A 27,289-nucleotide genomic window follows, 5' to 3' on the forward strand; every position below is an offset into this window, starting at 1 on the left:
TTTCTAATGCTGCTGGCAGTGTAGCTGCGCTGGTTGCATAAACGCGCTGTATTTTGACCATGGCTCTGGGCTGATGCTTGCTCTGGCTGTCAGCATTGAGTGCCAAAGAGACACTCGTCAATAAACTGCAGTCCAGGGGACAAAGGAGGCTGTCTGTGTCTGCTGCGTGGGGTTATTTGTCTCTGCAAATGGGAGCTCTAGGCAGGGCAGACAATTCCCGCAGTCTGATGATATGGCTCGGTGTTTAGTGCTGGCCTAACAGCCAGACTTGAAGGATCATGTGAGATGCAGTGGTCTCACGATAATAAATATTAGAAATGATGTTTTCCATTCTTTTGAACATAATGGGTTGGAAACTCCAAAAGGTGAAAGAAAATTGCTTGCAAGTTTTCTTTTTCAAAATTGTATCACATGATTTTGGGGCTCACGACGTAGTTTCTGGCTGCTTGAAGTTGCCTTTATCCCTTTTCAGGGCAACCATGGTGAAGTCAGAGCCTGCCTTGGCAATGCCCACAGTGCTGAGCTCCCTTAGGACTGATGCATTACGGATCTAGCAGCACAATGTCACCTTGTGGTGCCTTCTGCTCACTAGCTCAACATATGACTTGCACTAACTCGATTGCACATCAGCTGTAGTTTACACTCGGCACAAGTGATGCTGCTGGGGCAGAAAGATCCTGGCATGCAGAGATGCCTCCTACCAGTCGACCTGGAGATGTGCCTCCTGCCTGGAGAGTTGTGAGGTGCTGGCACAGGCTGCCCAGAGAGGTTGTGTATGCCCCGTCCCTGGAAGTGTTCATCGCCAGATTGGATGGGGCCCTGGGCAGCCTGGTCTAGTAAGAAATGGGGAGGTTGGTGGCCCTGCATGTGGCAGGGGGGTTGGAGATTCATGAACCTTGAGGTCCCTTCCAACCCTGGCCATTCTGTGATTCTGTGACCTGGCTGGTGGAGCACAGTCACACTTGCAGGGACTTGGTCAGCTCCCTCTCGTAGCAGTGTAATTTGTACCGGGTGCCAGGGAGGTGAGAGCTGAGGAAAGTGGCCGGCAGGTGTGGTGTCTTGTGCAATAAGAAAGTGAGAACTTAGCAAAAGGTCTTCCAGCCACGCGGGGAGGGGAGTTAAAGAAGCTATTAACTTGCCAGCGCATTCACGCATTTAAATCCTGAAGGATCCACTGCGATAATCTGATCTCCTGTGTAATATAAACTGTGGGATTTTCCCCGGCTCAGCCCATTGAGGAGGAGAAGCGCCCTCGCAGGGTAAAGATTTGCGGGCTGGCAGTTCCGACGCAGCGCGGGTCCCCGGGCGCGCCCTGCCCGTGCGGCTGCGGACACTGGGTGGCGCTGCGGGGCCGCAGACGGGCCGAGCGCACGGCTGTGCGCTTAGCTGGGGAAATGAGCGCCGGGGGAACGAGTGCGAAGGGCTGCAGAGAATTCGCATGGCCCGTTTGCTGGGGCCGGATTCTGCTCTCGGATATTCCAGAAAATTTAGTAATCGTCTAAGGACGAAAAATTATTATATTAGGAAAAATTTCTGTAACATGAAGGTGGTCAAGCACTGGGACAGACTTCCTAGAGAGGTGGTTGATGCCCCATGCCTGCCAGTGTTCAAGGAACGTTTGAATAACATCCTTAACAATGTGTTTAATTTTTTGTTTCTCTCTGCAGCCATCGGGTAATTGTTTGATGGTCTTTGTAGGTCTCTTCCAACTGAACTATTCTGTTCTGTTCTAAAAGACGTGTTGTGTTCTGGGTGCTGGAAATAAGGCTGCAGAGGGAGCTAGTTCTCAAGGTAAAACTTCTCATATGCCCTTTCCCAGTCAGTTGATTACTAACTCTTCAGGATATACTGCAAGCCACAGAGTCAGAACTACTGCAAATCCAGTTTTCCCCAAATGCTCCCTATTTCTACAGCTTTATTCAGGCCTAATTTGAGGGCTGAGGCTCTTTATCTGAAATTTCATCATAACAGAGAGGTAGTTCTGAGAGATGAGCCAACCAGCCAGAGGTATTGAATAAGCACTGCAAATGTGTGCATCAACATAGTACAGGTCCAGAGGGTCTGGTGCAGCCTGGACGTGTTGGACAGTTGCTGCACAGATGGTTGGTGCTTGCAGAGTAAATATGATGTAGTCAGAACTAATCAGACTTACCGCACATGTGCTCATATTTCTGCATGGATATACAGAAACTCAGGGAGCCACTGGGGGCCATGGTGACAGGCCAGTTTGAAGGTCTTCAAGCAGGCATAATTCAGCCCTCTGGAGATCTCCAAGTGGTCTCAGCACTCATGGTCGCTCTTTTCCCACTTTCTTCTGCAGCATGGTTGAAGCATGTTACCCTTGACTTGGGGTATGGCTACTCATACAGCCCCTATTCAAAGCAACATTTTCTTTCACTAGTTTTTAAAAAGCGAAAGAAATGTAAAGCGAATAAAAGTGCACTCAGTTGGGCAGCTCTGAAGATACTCCCTTGTGAGAGGTGGCAGCAGCTGCCAGCTCCGTGTCTCAGTCTGGTTCTGCATCTCGGGGTCTGGTCAAGCAGAAATCTGGAGTGGACAGAATGCGTATCAACTTCCATCTCCTTGCAGGAGGTGGCGCTTAATTATCACCTGACTTTGATTGTTGGCCTCCTGTGTGTCTATATACAAAATATTTTAAGTCTGTGTAAATTCTGATTCTTCTTCACCACAAACAGACATAAAATTAGAAATGAGCAAAGACTGACAGTGCTGAAAATAGGGAATAATACGCAAAGGCTTTGACCCTTATGTCTCATGAGTCTTCTGCAGCCAGCACAAAATGATCTGGTGTTGTAAGGTCAGTTCTTACCTCACCTTCTGCTCTGCAGCCAGCAGGCAATCCCAAAGCAGTGCACTAGGGTGAGTGTCATTGTCTTTATTTCTGAGGCATGTTGAGCTGAAGCAATTTGCCAGTGGTCATGCTGGTGGCAGAGAGGAGAGTAGGTCTCTGTATCTTAGCCCTCATCTGATACTGCAGTTATCAGGCTGTTCTCATCTCATGGCTTTGTGCAGGTGAACACACCTACAGCCCATATTGGGGTTGCAAAGTCTTCCTGTGAATTTTTTCTTGTAAGAGCAAGCTGATCAAACTGTGGCATTATCTAAGCATGTAGGCAACAAATGAGAAGGGCAGAAAGAACACGAAAGGGAATTCATCTCAGCTGCGCTTCAAAATGAAGCGTATTTCTCAGCATGCCCTTGGCTTTGGCTGGTCGGCAGTGTTTCAGTAGGAGCGTCTGCACTGCACAGCCAGAGGCACTCGGGCACCAGGAATTTGTGACGCGCGGAGGCTGGGGGTGTGCGCTGCTAGCACTCACACGGCTCCCCACCAAAAGGGAAACAATGTACCGGGTCTGCACCGCACACTGCACGGAAACAAAGCCTTTCAGCATCTGTGGCAGGAAAGTCACCAATTGCCATATGTCACTCTGCTGTGCATATGTTAAGTGGGCCCAACCAATCGCATTTGATCATTCTCTGTGTGACTTGTTGTCCCACACAATGAGTGCCCTGTTGTCACCAGCGCTAATGCTATGCAATCTGCCTTGCCGTAGTGCAGCAGGCAGCTCGCCTCTTGGTATCGTAGCACATTTTGCCACATAAGCGTGGCCCTGGTATTGCCGGCTGCTTTGCAATCTGTTGCTCTGCTGAGTGCAGTCCCTGCTGTCGCGGTTGCCGCAGCCTGTCGGGCCACAAAGGAGCAGGCGGGCTGCGGCAGGGACGCGCTCTGCTCAGCTGCTGTCTCTGAGCACATGGCCCTGTTCTGTGGCATGGGCTGCTCGGCTGGGAGCAATACTGGGACTGATCTGGTAACAAGCTTCACTGCTCTGTTGTCTGTAATTAATTGTTCCTATTCCTTTATGATTTGTATCTGTATTTGTTTCCTGCGTAACAACTGCAAGTCAGCCTGACTTGTGCAAACAGAATGAATGGGTTTATTTTTTATGTGACTTGAAGAACTTGTTATGCAAACAGCAGCTATAGGTAAGGCAGTGTATAAGGTAGTATTGGTAAGAGTAGTGACTCAATACTTCTCTAAGAAACAGAGCTCAAGTTGCAAGACTTTCTTCAGAAATTTTTCATATGCCATTATGTAATTCAAGATGGCGATATGTATAAGGCTTGAGTGCTTCAAACTTTACAGAAGCCAACCTTCAGCAGCACAGCCTTGCTGAGAACTGCAGGCAAGCTTCTGCTCAGAGTATCCCCAGAAAAATAAATACATGCTTCTGAAGCATTCCAATACCATAAAGGTCACCTCCAGGATACATTTGATGATGCTAGATGACCAGTGAAGATGTGCCAAAGTAGTGAACATCTTGTGCAGGCAGTGGCTGCTGAGTCAGGCATTCCACCAATCCCACTATAACAGTTCGGAGATTGAACGCCATAGCATAAGGTGCATATACATAGAAACTAAATCAGATCTGTGAGGGCAGTGTCAGTTTAGACATGCCCTAGGAGAAGATACTTGATTCTTAGCCTGTAATTCCTTATTGTAGCTTTTCTCAGTGCAGAAAGTAGTGTCTTTTGACCTACAACTTGTGTAAAGCTGGAAAACAGCCCTGAACTAGCAGTATAATTTTACAACATTCACACATCTGTTTCTGCTGAGAGCTTTGAAGCCCAGTAACAATGGATATGATAAAAAAAAAAAGAAAAAAGAGAGAATAAGAAAAAAAAAAACCTGCCTCTAGAAATATGACTAATACCCAGACCTGTCTGCACTTGTTAACATGTGCCAGAATAACAATATTAACAGCTTGGCCAAACATCAGAAAATCTCTGCTTCTTCTGATGCTATTAGCTGAATTATTCAGTAAAAGCAGGGCTGAAAAATTAGTGATGCCTCCATGGGCCTGAGGGTGGAGTGGCAGAGATATCTCACAGCCTTGACTAAGAGATGCCAATGAGCCTGGCCCCTTAAGCAAGCTACTGCATGCTGCCTTCGGTGACCCAGTCCCACTGGGCCTGAAAAGCTGCCTGTCTCTAAGCGAGGGTTCATCTGGATAATGTGTAACCAAGGGGCCCTTGCTGGATGATGCTTCAGAAAGAGGCAAAAATACCATTTTACTTGTAAGACTATGCTCAGGCTGCATGTGAGCCATTCAGTGTGAGCTACCAGCCACCTGTGAATGAGCAGCATGCCTGATCACTGCTTCTAAATGTCCCACTTCACCAGGAGGGGATTTTTGAAAAGAGAGAAAGATAAATCCTGCTGTCAGCTCCTGCATTATAACTTGGACAGTTATATTTGGTGTATATCTTTGCTTGTGTGAAGACATGTCAGGTGAAGGAGTTGGCCTTTGGAGTTGTGCCTTGCAGTTCTTTTAAAATGCTGCTTGCTACCTTCAGGTTACAGGCCTCATCATGTCTGCCTCCAGTGAGGTGAGGCTCTCCTGCACGGCCAAGAGTCAGGCAGATCTGCTGTGCTTGTGCTCAGTCCAAGTGTCTGTCCAAGTGTCAGCCCCTGAGCAAAAAGTGACGCAGCAGAAAGAGTCTGTGATAAAGCCAGAGGTGTTTTATTCTGCTGCTTCGTGTTTCCTGGAAATGCGTCTAGGAATAAAGGACGGTGCTTTAAAGTGCACTTGCCGTAGGCATATACTTCATTATGTTCTTCATGCAAGCACATATTGAAATTCAGTTCAAAGAGAGCAGGAAAACCATTTTGCAGTATCCAGAGATCAGATTATTTGGTAAGCAAAAACCCTTTTGAGTAATGACTTTTCTGTGGAGAGTCGCATGGTTTCTACACATTTCCAGGTTCCCTGGAACTGTGTAACTCAATTGAGGTGTCTTACTAAGCTTTTAAACCATCTAATGCCAAGGTACCACAGCACAGCAGTGTTTCTGTCTTGTATTCCTACAGTCCTGATCTTCAGCTGAGGGATACAAAAGTAGTCTGACTGACTACTGTTGAGGTCTATTTCCTCCACTCACCAACCATCAGCAATAGTTGGGAGCAACGTTTGAAAGTAACTTGGTGCTTTGAATTTCTGCTTGTGCTACAGCATGGGTACACTGAGTTCTCTGGGAATGACAAGAACCTCCATTATTTTAGGGCATGGCACAGGCCAGCTGATGGAAAGCTTGGATCCAAGCCAAGAGAATACATGGCTTCTTGTACTGGCAGTGATGTGAAGGAATACAGACAAATAAGACCTTGACCTGAAGTAGAACCAACAATTAGACATTTTTTGAAAGTGTGAACTTTGTTGTCTCAGCAGAACCCAAGGTGACAATATGTTACGTTAACTGGCATGTTTTTCCATGCGTTAAGCAGGGATGAGGGCTAATGTTTAATTGATTTTAGCAATTGAAAGTAATAGGTATGTTTGCTGTTACGGGGGAGAGCTTTAGAAGAAAATGGAAAAGTTGATATATTACATTTCCTTATTAAGAACACATGTAGACTAAGGTGATGGATAAGAGGTATTCCCTAATATCAGACTGTTTTTGCACTGGACTGTAGAGAGAAATGGGAGGAGGATGAATAGGTATTTTTTTGCAGAAGCTGTTCAGGTGGGTCAAATCTTGAACAACTTTGGTGCCTCGTTTATGCTGATGGATACATTTCTGCATTATGTATACAGATAGTGCACTAGAGACCACAACAAAAGTATGAAACTAAATATCTCATCAAATCCTGCTCAACTTGTGCTGAGGGTTTCACTCAGTCTTGCGTTAACTAGTCAATAAAGATTTGACCCATCTCCAAAGGAGACTCGGAAGCAGTTGCTGCTATAGTTATTCATGAAGAGTTTGGTAGCTGTTCTTTCTGAATACGAGTCTAGAGAATGGAGGACAGACAGCCTTAAGATCCATGGCTGATCAAAGGAAGGTTGGTGGCTGGCAGGAATACTGCAAGAGAGGTGAGAATGTAATGTTGAAAAACTACAGCGACCCAATTTGCCTGCAAGACACCAGTGTCTTCAAATTGGTAGTTATTTTCTCTTGTGCTAATTAGTAGAGCCTACAGTGAAAGTGCATATTCTGTCAACTCAGTAAGTCAAGGAGGTAGACTATGCCTTTTAGGTATTCTTTTAGGATAAACCCTTCCTATTAGGCACAATGTATTATCTAGTGTCCGATCCTTCACTTGAGATACTCGAAAATTTCCTGTTTCCCAGCTGGGATCATAAGTGCATCCAGAAAGATGAAGAACGAAGGCATATTTCTTTTGAGGATATCCTAGCAAAGAGTGCTTACATGAACAGAGCACCCTGGACAGATGGATCATGATTTGTTTGTACTACCTATATGTCCTATATATCTCTATGTTTCTTATTTATCTTTATATATATTTATTAATTCAAAGACCATTTAAAATGATTCCCTCTATTTAAACATCCTCTAGATTCTATCTGCTTGTTTGTGCCTCCAGGAAAATCAATCAGTACGCTACACGTAGCGTACTGAGCACAACTGTAATAAGGGAGAAAGAAATAAAATAGACAGTGAAATATGATGTGCTCTCTCCAGAAGGGAAAGTAGAAGCCTGAAGCCAAAGTCCAAAGGTTACGTGCCGTGGTAATGGTCTTATCTAATCAGATTATACCTACTACTTGCAGGTAAACAGATTGAGACATGCTGCAGTCATGAAAGGACTGCAGGAAAGCCTGGTGAGACTCCCGGTCACCCCGTGCGCTGTGCGTTGCAGCAACAGGCACGAGAGCTCTTCAAGATCTAGCTGTTGTCTTGAGCTGTCTTTCTTTAGACATCTGCAAAGGTTCAGGCTGCTTCTGCAGAGGGTCTGAGGTGAAAATTTGGAACGTGCATGAGCCTCCTGCGCTTCTGGGGGAGGGGTTTTGTCAGACATCTAGATCACAAAGTGACTCTTCGTTGTAAGCACAAAGGCCAACTTCACTACCAGGTGGAGGTTTAAATCCACTTATTGCTGAGATTGATACAATCTTGAGATAAAAGAAAGTGGGAATGAATGTTGCTTTTTGAAACATACAGGGCTACATTTTGGTCAGACTTCCAGGGGTGTTTTTTTGTTCACTTGCTGGCAGAGATGTTTCTGCTATTTTGCCTCCTTCTGCAGCCTCTCTGTACGCCTTGTATGCATTTCCTATACATGTTGGGCTGAACCGTGGACCAGTATGTACTGTGCACTGCACTGAGGCTGTTTCTTAGGCCTCAGCAGAGCTGAGCGACACATAATCTGAGCCCGGAGTCACAGCTTTGGCTGCACTGTCAACAGCTGAACAGAATCTTTTTTTGTTTAACTGCTGTACAGGAACCTTAAATTTTTAGATTTTTCGCATGTTCTTGTTAGAAAAACTGTCAACCCCCCCTCTCCTCCTTTGCTCTTCCCAGCCCCATTACAAAGGGTGATTACTTGCCTGTCATATTGGGACCACGAGGGTAACAATCTACATACCTACACTGTGCAGATTTCTCAGTTATACTGTAGAAGTGCCAGTGTCTGTTGATCTTCTTTGTAATTGTGACCACCTCTTATGCATAGCTACTTGTCTGTCCTGTCAACAGGCAGCCAGAAATGAGCTCCAGACAATGTGCTGTTTTTTTTCCGACATGAGCATGTATTCGAAGACCTGTTAGTTTCACCACTTCCCTCGTCCCCTTGTTTTGCAGGCACAAGTACACCACACTGTCTCCTATCACTGCAGGTTCTTCTAGCAAGGAAGAGCTGGTTGCTGGAGCTGGCAGCCCATTTCACATTTCTCCACTGTGTTGCTCTACTTCCACGGCTTTCCTCTCCTTGCTCTCCCTACCTCCCGTTTCCCTGCCTCTCTGAACCTATTGGCAGCCCTGATCTTGAACTCTCCACACCCTTCTAGATCTGTCTTATCTGTAAATTCAAATTCTGCTGCATACACAGGTTTCCATGCATCTTGTAGGCACACCTGAGAATAGCCTAGTTTTGCAGTAACTTGACTGCAGTCACCGTTTTCCAGCTACCTGAACATACAGAGCTCTGCACCTGATTTATTTGGTGGCTTTTGTCAGTATTTCAGTAACTGCCTGATGTTTGTGTCCCCTTCTGCCACTCATTGTCTCCCTACCAAATATAGACCATGTTAATGAGCACCCTGTATATTTGCCTCAGTTTGGTTCTCTGGGTTCATTTCTCTTTCACTGATACTTTTCCAGCTGCATTCACTTGATTAGTGCTGACTTTTGTCTGTGTCTTTTTAATGTGTCTGACCAGGGATAATGGAAAAAAACTTCTATGCAGTTCTCTGAAACAGCCTTTGCCCTATATCTCCTGCTTCATCCCCAGATGATGACTAATCTCCATACCTAATACTTCCCTTCCACTAGTATCCAAGTATCTTCAAGCTGACTTTCTCCATTGTGCCTATATTATCCCCTTGGTACTGCCATTTTCAGGTGTAGAGTGTTCTCTTCCCAACTCCTCCTAAACTGAGAAACCACAATGGCCTAGTGCAGGACACAGGCAAAGCCTGCCTGACCAACCGGAGCTGCCCTGTTTGTTTCCTGTCTGTGGGTCTTGAGCCCTTAGACCTCCTCTCTTGGAGTAGCCATTATCTTGGGACCACTTCCAGCACTGACGTTGATGTTCTTCATGGGAAAACATTTGGTTTGTATGGAAAAAAAGCCAGGCTGATACCACAGTTGTGTACGTGCTAGTTCACTGCCCGCATGCCTCTCTGTATTTTTGCTGATCAGGAGGCGTGTGCCAGTGAGCAGAACTGACTTGTCATCCTGTGCCTGCAGCTAGCAGGCCATCTCCCAGTGGCTGGGAGTCTGCTTGGTGCTGTGCCTGTGCAGCGCTACCTGCTCCTGTGCAGTTATCCAGAGCCCATCACTGGGGAGGGAGTCTCGGGGCACCTCCCAAACATTGCTCACCACCACCGCCCTCAAGGAGATCGTTGGCGGAGATAGGGGAATGCCTGCCCTGCTGCAACTGGTGCTGTGGCTGCCGTGTTATTGCTGGCGACTGTGGAGGTAGACTGCACTGCCAAGTCTTTTCATTGTGGTGTTCTGATGACAAAGCTTAGATTAAAACCTATTAAAAATACAATATAGTCAAAGTAAAACCAATGTAAATATTTTATGATTAAGTAATCAAATGCTGTGTGCTGTGGAATGGTGCAATGCGTGCACAACATGGCTGATTGTAGTACTTCTTTGTCTGAGTTGGTCACATGTAGGTTCAGTTTAACACTAATGGTGAGGCCAAGCATGAAGAAGATGTGGGTATCCTCACCTTCCGATAGATGTAGAGCTGCTTCGAAAAGGAGATGTTCTCATAGTGTACCAAAGGAAATGGGTTATGAGACTGAATGCAGTTCTTGTACATTTTGCCAAGTGTAATGTTAGCTATGAAGATCAATTTCACAGGTGGAAGAATAAGAAAAGACAGCTACCTTGGAAAAAGTAAATTCTCTGATAATGCTGCAGAGAATATATGATCTTAGCAGAAAGGAATTTTAAAAGTCTGGGAAAAAACCTTATTCTTTAGGCTCTGCCAATAATAATAATAATTAAAAAAAATAGAAGGATCTTTAAATATGCCTAATAAACTTTCATATTTGGGGCAGGAAAAGAAATCAGTTGGCAGTGTGTTAGCCTGCTGGGAAGGTTGACTGCACATACAGCTTAGAGCTCTGTTTGAACAGCAAGTAAGTCTCTGCATACTCTGCATTTGCTGGAAGTCTTGAAAGCAGAGCATTATGGTGCACTGCAAGGTAAGCAGAAGTAGTGAATTAGTCTCCTTTTTGAACCATGTAAATGAAAAAGGACATAACACAGCTCTGGCATAATTTGCTCTGATGGACCCAGCCACCATTTTAACTGGCACCCTTATCTCACCAGGGAGAGGGAAGGGGAAGAGCTGTAATTCCTGAGGCTCAAAAACTGCACCCTCTGTGTGGATATCTCGAAAAGCTGACAAAGACTTTTGGAAGCAGACTTCTGAAAAAAAAATGGCTATCTGCTCGTTTAACAGCAGGGTTGTCTTTTTACGCTCTAATCTCTACAACAGGGTGAGGGGCATGGAAAGCAGTATTTCTGAAATTATCAACCTAAGCCAATGATGACTTGGTACATTTGTGTGTGTTGCATGTGTCTGTGCATCTCCCACCCCCTCCCCAAGCATGTATGTGTAGAAGGCAGTCAGCTTGAACAACTACTGGATGAATTGAGACCAGTCGCTTGTGCTCAAGTGTCTTTGCTCAGTCGGTAGCTTCAGATAATGTTCTGGATATTGCTTTCTCACTCTGTTTTCCAACTGAAACCAAGGTGACGATTCTTCATTAATCATGGAGGCTACTGGGTGCCTTGCTGAGATTTTGGGTTTTTTTTCTGCTGAGCTCCCATGAGGAATGCAACAATTCTAATATAAGGGAGGCTTCCAGCAGCCCTTTACCCTTCAGCTCAAAGAGAGTCCTTAAGAACATACGTCCCAGTAATAGGAAGGACAAATAAGAAGCAATTTAGGAGCAAAAAAAAGGCAATTCTATTTACGCATATAAAGGTGGGTATTTGTTTTAGACTTTCAGATTTCCTCCCTTCTTCTGATGGAATTTTTGTTTTTGCTGGTCTTGAAACTGTCTTTGTCATTCTTTCTTACTATTTTCTTCTTTGCTCAGATTTTCATTTTCTTTGCATAGTAATATTCCATTTTTCTCCCCCTCTCTCCCCCCTCCCCCCCCCCCCACCTTCCCTTGCACTCTGGTTTTCTACAATTTTCCTTTTCAATCTTCTCCTCACACATTCTCTACCCACTCCCTCCTGCCTCTCCCATCTTCACCACACCTCGAGTCTCCAGCACAGCTCCAGCTCTCACAAAACAACAGCAATCATATAACAATTTACAACCATTAGCCAATTGAGTGTAACACCTCTCTACAAGGTAGGTAATCATTTACGAACGCTGCTAAGCTACTGCTGTTTGGTGTGACAGATTGTTCAGCTGCTTCTGCTCTCTCAAAGGGCCCCAGACAACAATAGTAAGGCTGTGAAAGCACAGGGTTGGGATGAACAGCTAGAGCAGTGTGTGAGGAACTACAGACATCTGCTGAGCTCTGAACTGTCTTTTTACTCCTGGTTTAGTGAGCATTAAATGTGTTGTGTGCCTCTATTGTCAAATTGGCTGCATCTTGAGGGGAAAAAAAGAACAGAAGAAAAAGCAGACGAGATGTCTGTGGCCCACTTAGAGCTCATCATGAAACACTTCATAAAACAGGACGCAGCAACTGGTCTGTCTTCTTCGTCCTGTGACCACAATGCTGTAATCATGTAAGCTAGACTGTGCTTAAGTAGGGAGAGGCCACTGTATCTGCTGAAGGCAGTCAGTGAGTACAGAACGGCACGATGCTACGTGGGGACTGCCAACCTGAAATGCTGTGTGGCATTTTTCCTAAAGGTAGGTTTATGGTCTTTAACCTAAATTAATTAAGACATGGAGCGTTAATGAAGGAGCAGGTTGCTTCTGAAACAACTAACCCACTTCAAAGTGCTGAAACCATATTCTTAATGGGGAACAAAGAAGTGAAAACAGGGTCAAAGCAGACCATGTCTGCGTGTTGTTCTCAACCCATTCATCTCCCACATGGGGTGAGCTGTGGTGGCATTTTAAAAATTGCAGCGTAACATCTGCCATCCAAAAGGGGAATTGGGGTGTGTGGGAGGAACATGGTTTATTCAAAAGCCACTGCTCTCCTTTTGAAGGAGAAGATGAGCCAGATGTACTTTTTTCTCCCCCCCTCAAGTCCTGGTCATGTTCCCACTGACTCCAGATGACGTAGGGTATCCCCCTTTACTCTCTTTTTTCTTTCTTTCACCACAACCCCACTTAACTGCTCTGTTCCTGTCAGTTCTAGTTGTCATGTGATGAACTGATACTGTTTATTATGTAAAGATTCTGAATAGATCATTCCTGCTTCTGGCACACATGGCGTTGGGTGGCTTTTCTCATTTAAACAGTACGACCTAAATTACGTTTCAAAAACCTCACTACTGTTTCTTTAGGAAGACATACAAGCCAGAGGTCTGCAAAGCACACAGACTCATAGTGGAGCAGAGCTTCCAGATGTGCTGTCCCTACAGGTACTGGTGAATTGGGCCAGATGTCCATCTGAACCTTTAGGTAAGCACGCAGACATTTCCACAAGTCTGGTCTTGTGCTGCTTTGCTAAGTGCTTTTGAAAGTCGCACCCAATGTTAAAAAGAGATTGATGTGGGAGATTAAGATAAATGCACAAAACACTTTCATTTTCTTTATTTTCAATCGATACTGTATGAATACAAAGTTTCTAGAAAGCTACAAAAATTCTACCACTTTATCAAGAAGGCATCAAAATGTGTCACTTTGCAAAGACATGAAAACACCTGCAGTAACCGACACAAAAATAGCATTTTTAGAGTGATGAAATAATTGCACTTAACTGTCATGGATATTAAAGTTATCACACATATGTACCGCGAAAGCTAGAATACATTTTTTTTTTTTTTTACAAAGCACTTTATAAAAAAATTCTCTGCACACAAAACCTATAATTTTCATATTACTATCATACTAAAGATAAATTCACTTTAAAGCCAACACTTAAAACATTTTAAACAAAAAAAGGTACCAGTACCTACACACAGACAATAACAAATACAAGAATACTGTACTGCCAAGAGGTTTGACTGAAACTCCTTTTGAAAGCTTCTGCAAATATGTTAAGAAAACATTGGAGAACGTTCGGTGTTGTTTTTTTTTTTTTCAAAGATCCTTCCCTCCCTGTCTAACCTAGAGGTACTTTATCATCAAAAGGCAAGTTCTACATCAAAAGTTACCAGCAGCAGTACAATATTAAAGTAACCACTGACCATATATGAATATGCTTAAGTCACAAACCCATTTTATACACATTACACAAATAAACATAAAGTGAGAATTCCATTAAGTCATTTACAAATGTGAACAAATGCACATGGCAAAGAAAAAAAAAAAAAAGAAAAAGAAAAAAAAAAAAAGAAAATTCAAACAAAACAAAACCCCAACCTGTTTTACATAAAATGTACTGAAGAATTAAAGGCTATTCAGGTTTTCAATGTTATAAAATTCTCTTGTCTTTCTTTTTCAGGCACATATTGTATTTTTTGTCTGCAGTCATGAGCCTGAATCAAAGAGGCCCATAAAACAAAACAAAACAAAAACACATATTCTGAAAGGAGGTAACAGGGATCTGTCTCCTTTTTGTCAACTGAGTGCATTTAAGATTTAATTTACACGCTAAACTAATTACATGATCTCAGCAAGAATGACCTGAAAAGTTAAAAGATGAAAAATCTCCAAAGCGCGTTTTCTATTTTGAATTATCCAGCCTTGATCTTTTTTAGGGGGCCAAGCATCTGGTCATGAAAGGTAGGAGGGGGGAAAAGAGATCATCCTGAGAAAAATACAAAACTAGACTCTGCTATCACATCTGCTGTTTGACCGGGTATGTGAATCAATATGGGTCAAGTAAAGAACAGAGAAAACATTTCTCAGTATGAATGATCCAGGAAAACTGTAAGGGGAACTGCTTCCAAAGCGAGTGTGCCCTAGGAGCTGCAGTGGAAAAATAAATAGATATTAGTATGTCAAATGTTGTATCTGCCTTGAACTGGCCAGTTACTTACATTCAACAGTAATGTACACCCTTCATTACTTAAAATAGCCTACAGCGTGGAGGTTTTAACGGAAGAAGCTACTGCCAACCTGACTGAGCTGTAGTTGCAGTAGAAAGGGAACGCGAGAAACAGGCATTATATCTGCAATTCCTTCAAAATAGTGGTGCAGTACCTAAATAAAATCATTTTGGAATTCAAGTAAGTAAAACTACAGTTGCTAGTAGCAATTTTTAACAGCCCCAAATGGTACCGTTATGCTTATTTTAATCAGACAGAAGTGTACTTTACCACAAGTACGGATTAGTAAGACTGAAATGTTTGGTAGTAACTGAAAATATATGCTCTGCTTGCGGGGTGAAATCATCTTTGCCCTACCTCAGTTTCATCGAATTCAACACGATTACTTGTCTCACAGAGGTAAGTGAGATTTAGACCTTGAAGGATTAACAAAAATAATATTTTGGAGACAGGGAATTTGAATTATCACAATATTTACCACACAGTGTCACAATATTTCTATATATAAAAAGTTAATCTTAGATTTCATCAAATACTTTAAAAATCAAGTTAAAATCGTATTCACAACTATATAATCCCTCTGACAGCTTTTGGTTTTGCTGATATTTGTTCCTTCTAACATCTTTTTCTTAAAATCTTGCCCCTCTCCCCACCAATTTTAGTTGTAGTGTACACAGTACGGCCCCCGTTCACAGAAGATATCAAACAAGACACATTTTTCAGAGGAGCTGATTTTTTTCTACCAAGACATTGATTGGGAGAAAAACAAAACAAAGCAACCCTGTGTTTTGAGCAGCGCTGGCCAGTTTCTCCAACAGCACCTTCATCCACAATGCTCACACTTAACAGTTCAATGCTTAAAAACACACCACCACGTTAATCTAGCTACTGTCCTCCATTTTCATCTTGTTTTATGCATCTGACCTCCAGCATGCACAGTTTTGTAAACAAAGTCTTCCATCTAAACAAAAAATCCTCACAGACACTGAAATATTATTAGAGGAGAACAATAAAGTCACATTTGTCCACTTTCTGAAATTCTGCAGTGCATGGATCTCATTATGCAGATACACGGCTGGATGAAGAGAATATAAATGTGAACAATTTTTGTTTTTTCATCACAGATCGATCACTAGCTGGTTTGTAGTGCTGTCAGAAATGGCAAACAGTACATTATTCTCCAGCAGGTTGATCATTAGCAAAATGACCTTGCTATAAATGGTGCTCTTTTGTGAATGGAGGCCTGCATTTTCAACTTATTCCAATAAACCAAAGGCATTACGGTGATAACTAAATATTTTTGGTCTCTCTACAAATTGTCATTATTATGGCAGCACTTTTCTAAGCTGGAATTTCAAACCAAAGGCACTTTCATGCTAGAGTGCAGAAGAGTCACAATTAATTATTTGGTCATGAAATTTTAAAAGGCAGCATTATTAATACAATCCTCTTTTCACGGAGAACTATGAATCTGTAACCTTTCCTTTTGGTATAGACATTTAATCATGTAGCGATGGGACTGACTTGTACTGAGGGTTGGTTTAGACCAAGCAGTCAAGGAGCTTTTTCTGCGGGGAAAAATACAGTTTCTTTAAAAATGGAACCAATTAATAAAACAACATATCAAATTTATGTTAAGAGGCTAAAGGTATTTCTAATATAACGCTAAGGCACTGCATATTGTAATGCTTTGGCAGCTCTCAATTAAAAGATTCCTACAAAAAGTAACAGTAACAAGATAAATACTTCCAGCTTACAAAAGAGCTCACAGTTTACAGGCAGCCTGTTGGACTACACACCACACACTGAACAGTTGAAGGATTAAGGCTTTTAAGAATTAACACATACAGGGTATGGATCATTTACAGAAGTGTAAAGAAAAGATGAAGAAAGTCGTTTCCCTAATATTACATACGTGAACACCAATAAACATTGTGACTTTTTATACCCTATAGTTATGACATATGTAGTGTGCCAGATTCTACTAAAAAACTGTACCTGGTTTTGCAAATTGCCTTCATACTTGATACGCCTCAAAGAGTTCGCTTGTTATTAAAACAAAAAATCACCAAAACCACAATTCAAACCCTAAATAAAAGACAACTTTAGAACAAAATAAAACAAAACAAAAAAAAAGTAGTTTTTGACTTGTAACACCAAGTGCTTAGAATAAAGGGCTACCGTTAGGCTGTTACAATGCAGTGCTTTTCCTGATGTGATTGTTAGTGTTAAAAATGAGCGTTAGAGACCCTACCATGGACATATTTCACTGTTCTGTTCACAGAATATAAACTGAAAGATCATTAGCCCTAATATCCACAGCTAGACATCACAGCAATCATCCACCTACTGGAGTTAGGTCAGCGGCAAGCTGAGGGATTTCAGCAGTCTCCCTTCCTTTCAGATGTTTGTATCGTGTGTCCACAACAACCCACTGCTATGCCTGGGCAGCATTCTGGTCTAGATAAATTCAATTATTGGCAATTCTGAGAGAGTACAATACAATTTTTTAAAAATCCAGAAATTGAGACTTTTTCAAAGACTATGGCACTGTTGCCAAGGAGTAAATTCTAGACATAAATCATGCATAGGCATGTAAAAGGCAGTGAGGAGGGAGCTGTTAAATGTTACTCTTCTTTGATTCAGAGCTGCAGAAGACCTTCCCAAGAACGCTCTTTGCCGATACCTCATGACTGACCTTTAAGGTGACTTGTGCTTGGCCAAGCAGTCCTGAGCCTTTCAGACAAATGTTTTACACGAGGACCCACTGCTGGTCCAGCACCTGCTTAAACAACTGCTGCCTGGGCAGCTGAAGGACAGCGCTGGGTGTGCAGAAGAGAAGCAACTGAGGAACACTCTGGCTTAGGTAGGAAGAATGAGAATACTTATCTCACATGTGCGTACCTCAGATAACCACTCACACCCACATCCTTGTTTTGAATCTGCACAGTATTAAAATATCTCCAGCTGCACTTCACTTCCTGGAGTCTTCCCTGATACAGCAGAAGGATGAATACTACCACATCCAGATACAAAAAGGACAGCAGAACCCATGTGGCACATATGCGTTTGTTTCCTGTAAGATCTTTGCAGTAGGAACTGGAGAGAGAACTGGAGAGAGCTGTTAGAGCACCGTGATAAAAAGGAAAAGAAGAAAACAATCTCCATTTTCCAAGCTTCCTTGTCTGATATTGCTTGTGATTTTCTAGCATCTCACAGATATTAAAGCTATTGATCCTTTCAGAAGTGTATGCATTCTTTTCTCAAACACTTCAGTGTTTTGCTTTCAGCTTACGAACTACTCAATGCTGTAGCAATGTCAGTTGTTTCCATTTATCTGCTAATTTCAGAGTTGCAAGGTTTTCACTCAACTAGAAAACATAGTTGTCCATATAAAATATAACTGCATACGCAAGACTACATATAATGTGAGTCTAAATCTTCAGTATTTACCTACTTATTGCAAAACGAGCCATCTTCTTTTCATTAAATTATCAATTTTTCATATTAGTACAATACAACTTTATAATCTTTTAAAATACACTAGATACGCTAAGGGTAAGGGATGATGTTTTCTTTCTCTGTAATACCTGTTTGAAAGTTTAATGGATTAGAAGATTAGTTTTAGCATTGAGAAAAAAAATACAAAATTTGCCTAATTTTAGGACCTGTCTGTTCCTTAACAGGTATTTCTTAAGGCTATATTTTTTCATTTGGTTTCAAACAGAAAAATGTTTCATTTTAAAAAATAATTTAGTGAATTATATTTGTCCATATCTTCCACCCTAATTAGTTACAAAGATAATTCTATAAAGGTAATTAACTTTTCTTATTCATTTACAGTTATAGCTAAAGATTCATTTCAATTTCACTTGCATTGTAAAACATGTATTTTGTGTTGGAAAAAAAACCAAAATATCTTATAAACGCTGTCAGTTTTTCCCCATGGCAAATGCTCTGTCATACATTTTTCTATCAGAATTAAAAATAGGCCTCCACAGACAGAGGCATTAGGTTCTTAAATACAGTCTTCCCAAAGAACGGTGGTTTACAAATTTGAAGAACACTTAGTTTTAGAAATAATTTTTACAACTGTACCAGAATTTCACAGCTACAATTATATATGAACACATTAAAAATGACTCACTAAAACAGGATTTAGAAAAATGTGGGTGAAAGTTGGGCCAGAGGCACTGCCACTTAGTGTTGAGGTTTACAGTCTGTGTTTTGATAAAGAAGTGAAATGAACTGTATATATAAATAACTGCTCAGTCCTTTACAAGCCTGTAGATATGATGCTGTGCTCCATGTTCACTGTTTGACACTTCAAATACACAAGCCATGCAGAGTAGGGTTTCTTGTGTATCCCTGTTCGTTACAACCTATTTGAGAGGAAGGAAGAGGTAGACAATACATTACAAACTTGAAAATGCCACAGCCAAAAGAAGAAACAATTGGTTAAATTTAGGCAATGTTTAAATGTCACTGTTTGAAATGTCCCCTCTCTCTTAAACTGACCTGTGTGACTGCACTCACACAGCAGAAGCTCCTGGCACAGGGTCATGGAGATTCGTCTCACCCTGGCTTCTTGACTGTGAGCCATCGGCTTGCTGTTTCTCAACCCACACCAACCTCAGTCCCAATTCAACAAGGAGAGTGCACCCTTGTCCCCTTGTGTTTGGTTACGAAAAGGCAGCTGAGCTGAGAACACTCCTCTCTCACACACTGCGTGGCTCTGAGTTTGCTGTCTTGCCTCTTCCCCGCTGCTATCAGCCATCAGCCCTGCCTGAATCCTATGGTGGCAGCAGCACTGCAAGGATCTAAATGCAATATGAATGCATTAAAAATGACTCTGCAAAGCCACACTGAAAAAGCAGGGTAGCTGGATGACACTAGCTTAAAGGCAAATACACAGACCATTCTTCATACTTTAGATCACCTGTTGGGTGTATCCTCACCATTACTGCATGCTTTCCTGGCCCAAGAACTAATGAACACCACTGACATTTGCAGTATTATAACTGCCATCTCAGTGAGAACACATTATGTGAATGGGATGGTTTCAAGTTACTGCCTCAGGCTCTCTACAAAATCCAAACAGAGACTTGAATTAAAAATAAGAGCAGTAAGCTGAATATCTGGAAAATAACAGAGATGTTTGTTCATGTTTTCAGCCAGCTTATCCTTCTCATCCTTGGCGTCTACAGTGCATGATTCCAAGGGTATTCTGAAGTCAATGAGATTTTTTGTTTAGTAAGCAACATGACGAAGGGATTCGGAAACTAGTTCTAAATGTTGCACGTTAAGCAAGCCATGCAATGCCTGAGAGTATTCTACAGATGAAAAACAAAGAGTGAATCCATACCAATAAAATAGTAAAATTTTCCAACACGCTGTTCATCATGTATTTCTCTGGTAGATGCTTCAGCTTGTGTATGAAGTTGATCATATATTCACACATTGGAGAGCGATTTATTCTGTACACAAATCGACCATTCTCAAACCTTGCATATTCAGTCTAAAAGAAGAGCGTTTAGAGTAAGTCACTTTAGATAGAGCAGAACCATGAATGCTACATTTGTGTTTTGCTTTTTTATTTGTTACTGTTATTCTTATTTACAGAAGAATGAGAACGTGAGTTTAGCCACACAAACACCCACATTCCCACCTGTGCTATACAGTGCCTTGCTAAAAATTCAAAGACTAATTATTACAAGTTGCATCACAATTTGTTCTCCAACCTGTGAATTAAAAACTGGGAAGAAGATTTACACAAAGTAAACCCAAATCCATTAAAAATGAATTAAGTGGAAAAGTTATGATGAGATAGTTATGACTGATTTTACAGCAGTTTTTGAGACAAGCAGCTGCGAAGAGCAGAATTACGCTTACATATTTATGTATAAATATATACATGTAAACAGAGCTACATATTACTGCCTGATTTAATAGGCAACTTGTAAATTGTACAGAGATGCAAGGCTGCAGTCAGAAGAAAACCAGACTGATTGATATTGCAGTGGTTCATGGGCTGGAGGAGGGTGCCTGTGGTTTCTGCACTCCTGCTGCTGATCACTGTTCATATGATCTCCTCACTCGTTTGTGGGATTTCTTGGTTTCCTCTAAGCATTGAATAATGGAAACGATGGAAAACTTTTAATGGTCACCATGCACAGGAACCACATATGCAAGGGCTGCTCTGAAAGTAATGCCTCCTCTTTTATTATATCAGTCCACAACAGATATTGTTGGGATGGTGACAGAGTGGAACTTTCCTGTAAATCCATTACATGTTGTTGCCATGTGACAAGTGGCAGCAGAGGAGCACTCTGACAAAATGGTGTCTGACATGGAAGTGTGCATGAAGCAAAGGGACATCACTGAATTGTGATGTGGAAAAAATGGCACCCACTGATATTCATCAACGCTTGCTGAACATTTACAGAGATCAAACAATGAGTGCTGGCACAGTGAGGTGATAGGAGGTGCATTGCAGCAGTGGTAACAACAGTGTGAAAGACAAGTCACATTCCGGACAGCCATGCAGTCTTATGAGGGCAGCATGCATCTTGTTCATCACTGGTGAAAATGTGCAACCAGGGGCGGTGACTGTGCTGAAAAACAGTGTTTTGCAGCTGAGAATTTGGTTGATCAAACAGTCAAATAGTGTTCCGTCTATCTGTGTTTATCACAGAAATAATTAGGAGGCATTACTTTGGGAGTCACTTACGCGGTACAATGAGGACATGGGCAGAGACCAACACACCTACAGAACGCTCAACCTGCAGCTGTAAGCCAACTGCACATACAGAAATTATTCTGCATGCAGCAGATGTGGCTGTGGGGCTTAATATAAAGAAGACAAGTTGAGTAGATACAGTATCATTCCTCCTCAGTAAACCAAGTATCTACCTGACCACCCCATACAGTTTGGGGGTTTAGAAAAATAGGTAAAGGCCTTGGCATGTTAGAAATCATTCATCTTTCCATTTTAAAGCTACTGGCGGCCATGGAAATTATGCCGTTCTGTGTGTAAGATAACTGTAGGTAGTGAAGAAATACAGACCACCATACTTTGTCATTGCAATACTGTTCAAACATGCCACTTGGTTGGATGAGTATTTAAAAATGGGGGCAAAAAGCATTTTTCCTTCAACACTTTTGTGGTGTGACAGAGAAGGTTGCACTGATGTCAGCTGCAGGCTGAAGGCTGCCACAGGCAGGACGGAGATGGATTCCAAGCAACAGGTATCTAGAATTTTATATACTGCAGTGTCACCGGACACACGGTGATTTACAGCAGACCAAACGTTCCTGGGAAGGAGAATACTTGTTCAGGAAGGCACGAATAGCATAAGTAAGAACCAAAAGGAACCAGAGACTCATGGCAGCCCATCCCAATACCCACCTCTACTTTTTCTACTACTTGCTTTCCAAAGGAGCAGACTTTGGTGGAACAGGTGATTGTCATGTTTTCTGAGCTCTCATACTGACTGGTGACTCCATAAAACGCTCCTGTATCATCTTGAATGTTGCAGTTTAAGTCAGCCTGTTGGAAAAAAGCAACAGCTGTTGAAGATGTTATTTTTCATTTGACGACATCAGAAGCATAAACTGTAAGTAGCTCACTGTGCTTGTTTTCAGAAATAGGGGAGGGAAAAGGGAGTTTGATAGTGACAACAATGGCAGTGGACAGCCTCAAAGAAAGCACCTGCATAAATCATTGAAGTAGAAACCTTAGGGAAGCAACAATTTCTTCAAACTTCTTTAAACAACAAAAGAGAAGACTGTATTTCTCTTAGCTACGAGTGACCTTTCTTGTCTGGAAGAGAGAGGAAGTCCTTTTCCTTTCTTAAAACAATTAAATCACTGCTACAAAGGAAGATGGCTGTGCAACTTGGGAATCGATCTCTAATAAACTCTGTCAAGCCATATGGCCCCAATTCAGCGAGCTGTTTAACTTCACTGAGCTGTATGACGCAGTTCACAGGCTTCACGTTACCTGTGTCCTTGCTGAGCCGTGCCTACTGGACCAATAAAATAGTACTGAAAGTATTTGATTTCTTTCAGTATTCTGCTGCAGCCTGAATAACGACCCAGCTGCCTTTCAAATCTAGCACCAGAGACTGAGACGTGCAGGATCAAGTGAGGAACAGCGCTACCTTCAATTATTTATGTCCGAGTCTTGTGCACAGCATGATTCATTTGTTTACAAAGCAAGTGCACGGGTCACATGCTGAATCCTGCCTCCCCAGGCTGCAACAGAACTGAAGCTTTTCTGCCACTGTGCTCTTTGTCATCATGAAACCGTTTTCACAAAGCCCTCAACTTGAAAGAGCACTAATATGGACATAGGCAGAGACCAGAGATATCCACAGCTGGATTTGTTGATTCAGGTATTAGTGCTGCTGATATCTTTGGTGCCTGAGGAGAGAGTAGGCAGGGTTTTCTTTTTATGTGTAAACAGCCCATCAGCTACTGAGGCATAACATTTAGAAAATCATATGAGCTTACAGCTACCCTGAGACAAGCATCTGATCACAGAAATACACTTCTGCAGCAGTTTCACTTACAATTCCAGCTTGACTTGTTCTTACTGCTTTTTATTGCTAAAACAAAAATAACACAAAACTTTTGACAAATATCTTCTTGTCTACCTGAAGACTTTTTAAAAACGTGTTTATTTATTAGCTATCGTGGAACATCTATAATTCTGCCTTTGCTGTATTTCAGCTCGTTTGTAACTGCTCTTTAATGTTTGACTAGGCAACAGCTCATTAATTCTACTTAGTGTCTACAATCCATATTTGTGGTACAACCTTCTGAGGCAATATGTTGATAACAGCAATACTGAGCTAGTTTGTGGTATGGAGAAGCCGTGGGTCTAATATTATTTCAGGCTAGTTTTGGTAAATTAATCAGTGGGGAAGTCTCTGGAGATTTACAGGCTGCAACACAAAGAGCCTTATAGTCACGTCTTTTGCATAACAGAAAGAAATCCTACCAGCATTACACCTTGTTTCTTGCACAAGTATTGCACGAGGTCAGCAGTTAGCATTGAACGTACAGCTAAAGCAGCATTCACAGCGCTCTGCCATAAACTGTTCCAAGCTAATGGTAAATAAGCAATTTGTCATCGCAGCTGGTTTGCAGTTACAGCTAAATATGAAAAACTGTAGCTGCCATCAGCTCCTCACAGCTGCTCTGCTGGAATTTCTGAAGAATAAGTATTTCTGATAAAACAATTATACTGTTTTGAACCATCCCATTTTCTTAACAAGTGGTTATTTCTGCTGCTCCTGCAATCACAGTTTTCCTACACAATGATTTTTCTTTCCCTTTCAAGAATTAGAAATATATTTACAAATTGTATACAAAATGCTCCTCACAATTTCATGTTGTCAGAAGGATCAAATGCATATACCTGACATTGCAAGCTGCCATAACAACTACTAGCAGAGATGACAAAATAACTTTTCTTCTCTTTCTTTCTTATATTGAAGCCCACTGAAAAAAATACACTTGACATTTAACCTGGAAAGCAACACATGGCCATCTGGCACACTGTTGATCACTCCCACAGCGCTTCCAGCTCTGGCTGAAATCACCAGGAGTCCTGTGCACACCAAAAATAGACACTGAGGCTCTGAAGCTTGAATGAAGAACACTTGAAATTATCACTCAACTCTTGCACAATCACAACGCTGTTGCAAAAAACATAATCTTAGATCTAAAACAGACATAAATTATCTGCATTTGCTCTCTGATTAGGGAGTCTAGCATGCAAAGAAAGTGTTTTCAATGGAAAGATGACTCTTCCTTTTAAACACAGTTTTAATGTTTAACTAGCTACCAACTGCTGAGCACTGAAGCTGTAAGACTCCTCCAGAAAGTGTAACACCGACATAAAAACACTTAGAAGTTGGCACCAGCAAATAGTCCTGAATGAAAATCTTCTCATGACAGAATAATCTTCTCTAATCTCACCTACTAAAGACATCTTGCCCCTCAACACGGGTTCAGATGTTTTTACTAGAGGATGAGTACATGAGCACCAGGAAGGAGCAGGTACCGTTGTGAAGAGGGGACTGTCACTTCAAGGAAGTTGTCTTAATCAGCATGGAAAATAAATCAAATTCCAGATTATCTTTTTATCTCTGCTACCTTTTTTTCCTTCTTTTCAAGAAAAGGAAAGATCACCACTGATAAAATACAAAGCTTTTAAATTATTAGAAATATTGGCAAAAGACTTGTTAAATATACTGGTATGGCTTCCATAGAAAGTGTTCCATTTAATCACACCACTGACAAGTGAAGATGCAATCCCTCAAATTAAAGCAAGCAGCTCACAGTTAAAATTTTGAGGATCTTTTTCCCCAAAGTTATAGTGATGGTACCCCTCCCCCCCAAAAAAAACCTGTGAAAACTGAGACCTGCTGTGGCTATGAGAGTTGCAGATGTCGTTTTGAGTGGGGAACAGCCACGTACTACCTATGCATTTAGCATAGGTTTTAGCAGGCTCCTTGCTAAAATATTGACTCCAGTTTCTGTGTCCACATTTTAGAAAGGATGTAGGAAAATTGGAAAAGGTTCAGAAAAGAGTTACAAGAATGATTTCAGGTCTGGAAAACATCCTTTGTAGTGAATGACTAATGAAACTCCATCTACTTAGTTTTTCCAAGAGAAGTTTTTCCACGACTTTGTCATAGTCTACAAGTTGCTACATGGGGAAGAGTTTTCTGACAGATTAAATCTTGCACGAAAGGACATTAAAAGACAAAAAGCTAAAGCTACAGAAAAGCTAAATGAAAAACAAGGCAGATGCCAATATCTCCAATGGCAGCAAAATGCTGGAGTCATTATGAAATATGATATAATCACTGTTTCTTAGGAATTCTTAACCAGCCCATCTACCTAACTAACAGGGTTGCATAGCCCAAGTTGGCCTGTTGTTTGGACACAGAAATGACTTAGGTTCATTGCCTGTCTCAAATACAAGAGGCAAGACTAGATAAACAAAATAATACCAAAACTGACATCTTTGACTTTACCTTATTAACCTCAGTTAACCTTCTTTTAATTTTTTTCTTCAATGTGAAAAACTTGACAACAGTCAAGCTGGAGCACTGTACCTGCAGCCTCTCGTGAGAACCAGCTTTGTCTCATTTCTGTGGTACTCTCCATCTTGGTTCACTTGCATTTTAGACATAAGACTGCAAGGCTTCCTGGGCTGTAAACCATCTTTCCCTTCTGTGCAGCTTCTAGTGCAGCTATGACCCGATCCCTGTCTGCAGGGATTAGGACTGGTGAGAGCTAGTGCAGCATATACAGATAAGTAACGTTTAGAATGGAGGGATGATCACTTGTAATGAACAAGAGTTCAGTTACTCATTGAAAAATTCTCATTTAAATAATGATTTAAAATATAAGATCAATAGAATTTAGGAGAAAAAGAAAATCCAATGACTTAAAACCATAAATGTTGTTGGATTCTTGGTGGTTTTGTTTGTTTTTTTTAATGTGGCCATTTTTAAAAGTAAAACTCATCTAGATTATTTCTAAAAGCTAAGCTCTATAGTAGCTGAATGCATCGGGAGGCAAAAGCACTCAGTTTTCTGGCACCTTTTTGATGTGGCTGCTTAAGAACATGATTAATTAATTAATACAACATAGCTTGTCAAAGGGTAGCACTGAAAATATTAAGAGTACCAAAAATATTAAGAGCATTAAGAGAACTGGGTGTTTCACACGCTGCCTGGAGATGCCTCTGCCAGAATTCCAGAGCAAGCACTAAAACAGAGCTAGCTGCAACCAAAATAAAGCGGAAAGATATTAGAAAACAATGGCAAAATACTTCCTATCCACCTCCCAGGTGCTCTCATGCCGTGTTAAAGGCAAGGGCACAGAGTGCCTGTATAGTAATAACAGCTCTGGCTAACAAAAAAGCAAGTCTAGCAAAATTACAGAGTCTAAATTCTTTCTGCTGAGTAGAAGGAAAACAGCACCTATTGGAAACAGTGGGATCTGAGGAGGGCCAGAATAATTTACGCTGGCATTCAGTAGTTAACTTTAAGCACAGAAGGTCATTTGTTAACGACATACAGGTTTGAACGGCTGCTGACTGCAGGGAGGTGTGTTACTCATATGACCGCATCGAGCCTCCCCTCCTCCTCTCCAAAGAGTGATCAAAGAGCAGAGATTCCAAATTGTGAAGCAATTTTTTCCAAGGGGAGCATCTGGGGCGCTGGCACGTTTCAGCGTGTGTTACGCTGCAGCTCAGGAATTGCGTCCAGGTTTGCCACATGGTTGGGCTCGTGATGGACAGACCAAGCTGCTCAGCTCCCCAGCTGCTCAGCCCTTCCACTCATTATCCAGGCTCAAGCACTAATGTCCTCGCATCAATTGCTGAGGGGGTCCTCCACGAGCACCACGTGAGCTCCCTGCACGGATGGGGTTGTGATGCGGAAAAGAAAATGGATGTCTGCTTTCTTCCGTATCTAATTTGTTTTGCATACATTTGCATGCTGGCCATAGTCCCATTCACATTACAGCTCCCATTTGTGAGTGACAGATCATTTGCCAGTCAAAGTTGGCGAGTGTGCACGCGTGTGTTTGTGTGGATGGAGGGAAATCCAAGATTGTGCAAGAGAAA

At 41.8% G+C, this 27,289-nt stretch overlaps 1 protein-coding gene and 1 long non-coding RNA gene across 10 annotated transcripts in view; one reads left to right on the forward strand and one right to left on the reverse strand.

The window, feature by feature from the left end:
• Positions 1-9,259: 9,259 nt before the first annotated feature.
• Positions 9,260-14,001, forward strand: LOC128085628 (uncharacterized). The gene is made up of 2 exons (XR_008209032.1): positions 9,260-12,382; positions 12,988-14,001. It is a non-coding gene; the product is annotated as an uncharacterized LOC128085628 (long non-coding RNA).
• TEAD1 (TEA domain transcription factor 1) overlaps positions 13,210-27,289 on the reverse strand; it is a 143,745-nt gene continuing 129,665 nt past the window's right edge. For all 9 annotated transcript variants that reach the window (XM_052693303.1, XM_052693298.1, XM_052693305.1 and 6 more), the window contains 3 exons: positions 22,046-22,186; positions 20,003-20,155; positions 13,210-19,019 (listed from right to left, as the gene is read on the reverse strand). In XM_052693303.1, coding sequence (XP_052549263.1) covers positions 18,906-19,019; positions 20,003-20,155; positions 22,046-22,186 — 408 coding nt within the window. In that variant the 3' untranslated portion in view covers positions 13,210-18,905. The remainder of the gene's footprint in view (positions 19,020-20,002; positions 20,156-22,045; positions 22,187-27,289) is intronic.

Source organism: Tympanuchus pallidicinctus, unplaced genomic scaffold (assembly GCF_026119805.1).
Source record: "Tympanuchus pallidicinctus isolate F22 unplaced genomic scaffold, pur_lepc_1.0 scaffold3, whole genome shotgun sequence".
Classification (NCBI taxonomy): domain Eukaryota; kingdom Metazoa; phylum Chordata; class Aves; order Galliformes; family Phasianidae; genus Tympanuchus; species Tympanuchus pallidicinctus.